The 2128-nt window shown below is 35.5% G+C and overlaps 1 protein-coding gene across 1 annotated transcript; it reads right to left on the bottom strand.

The window, feature by feature from the left end:
• Positions 1–630: 630 nt before the first annotated feature.
• TM35_000063290 (uncharacterized protein) lies at positions 631–1593 on the bottom strand (the record flags this gene model as incomplete). The annotated part of the gene is made up of 1 exon (XM_029023366.1): positions 631–1593. The coding sequence occupies one exon, from the start codon at positions 1591–1593 to the stop codon at positions 631–633; it is 963 nt and encodes a 320-aa protein (XP_028885390.1).
• Between the last annotated feature and the right edge of the window lie 535 nt (positions 1594–2128).

Raw genomic sequence — 2128 nt, forward strand, 5'->3', positions numbered from 1 at the left:
TAATAATAATAATAATAATAGTAATAAACGAGAGAGAGAGAGAGATAGATAGATTAATTAAAAAAAAAAAGGCGAGACATGCTGGGAATGTAGATACACGCAGTCGGTGGTCTTTTATATTCCTTTTTTTTTTTCTTTCTTCTTTATATAAAAATAGATACGTTCTTTTTTTTTTCTGTTTCATTAGAGAAATAATAATTCCACCAGAACTATTATTATTATTACTATTATTATCTTTAATAATAATAATAACAATAATAATAAAAGAGGTTGATCCCTATTGTTTCTTCTTGCTAGAGTTCATTGTCATTAATCTAAGCTACATACGCTTGCCAACACAATCGTAATAAAACTCCCTCAACTTTCCAATATACACCAACACAATGAAAAATCAATATATATATATATATATATATATATAATCAGAGAAATAACACACACATATATATATACATATATACACATATACAAAAACACACACCAAAATTAATCATAATACCAAAACCCTCAAATAAAACACCACCTGTTTTTCTCTTTCTCTCTTTTTCTTTTTCTTTTTTTTACCTTTCTTTTCCTTTTTCTCTCCTCTCTCTTTCTCTCTCTCTCTTTCTTTCTTTCTTTCTTTTTCATTTAATCTCTTTTACCACCACCCCCTTTACCACGTGCCAACACACTACGGCGTGCGCCTGCCCTTGCCGAGACCGGAACAGCCGCACTTACTTCCGTGTGGCCATTCCCCACCGCATTTAAACTACCACCACCATTCCCACCACTATTACTATTATTACCAACACCACTATTATTATTATTATTCTTTCCTCCTCCTCCTCCTCCAGATCCAGGTGTGGTTGCTCTTTCTTCTCCAACATATGTTTGTAAAACTGCAAGTAGTAATGTAAATTGTAATAGTACACATACAATGGTTCCATACTCCCGTTGTAATGCCATTAATCGAAATCGCACAGCATAAGTGACGTAAAAGCGTAGTAACCATAAACGAAATCTATCTCCAATAGCAAGAGATCCTTCACAATGTTGCCAACAAAATGCCTGATGTCGTTCATTTATAGGAAAAAAATGAAACCACATATTACCAAGAAATGATTCTGTAAGTGGATTGGTTACTAATCGTGGTGATAGTCCATCATCTGCAATACATGTTGTACACTCCTCCTGTTCTTTTTCTGCAAGAAGATATTCCACAAATTCATCATATCGACGATGAAGTAATGCGGCTCCGCGGGGTTCTTGCGATGCGAAGTACTGCTCCACCCGCGAGATTACCACAGCGACTCTTTTTATTTTCTCCGCTCTATTTCTATCCAATGCGGTATCACAACCAAAACTGCTCGGGTTTTCCTCACATGCACGCAGAAATGCACTCTGGGGTTTATCATAACCCTCCGTTGCTCGAAGAAGTGGTGTAGACAATGCGTACTGAAAAGAATCTAATGTGCGAAGGACATCTCCACAAATCTCACAGTCGCCATTTGTACTTAACATGGACGCAATACGAGCCAAAACATATGGGGTTGATGGTAAACGATTGACATCGGAGTACATAATCACAAACATCGCCCCAATAAGTATCATATAAATAGTCGAGAAAAATGAAGAACACATCACATAAATATATATATGTATATATTCTCCAATATCCTTTAGACAATAAACTTCTTCCAATTAATATCTTAAGAAGAATTGGTCTCAAGCTACCACAATATCAACTGCAATAATTTACGTTTTACAAGTAAAAAAAAAAAACAACTAACAAGTAGGATCGTAAATTGCTAGTTCTTCCACAAGCCTTGAGACCCACAAAACCTATATCTCAACACGCACACACACACACACGCCCTTTTCCTACTGCTGAGGGTGAAACGAACTGTATACAAATTACAAGACACACCTCAAACAGTCTCAACAGCCCTTATTATACTAGGCACTAATTTACCTTTTTCCTATATATTAAGCACATGTTATTAAATGTTTATGAAACAAAAGAAACGAAGAAAAAAAGAAGAGAAGCGAAACCAGGAAAGAAAATAACAAATAAACAAAGACCACAGAGACCAAAGAGAAACACAAAACACACAATTACATGGGTATATACCCCCACCCTCTCTCT

This window comes from Trypanosoma theileri, assembly GCF_002087225.1.
Source record: "Trypanosoma theileri isolate Edinburgh chromosome Unknown TM35_Tth_6_V1, whole genome shotgun sequence".
NCBI lineage: Eukaryota > Euglenozoa > Kinetoplastea > Trypanosomatida > Trypanosomatidae > Trypanosoma > Trypanosoma theileri.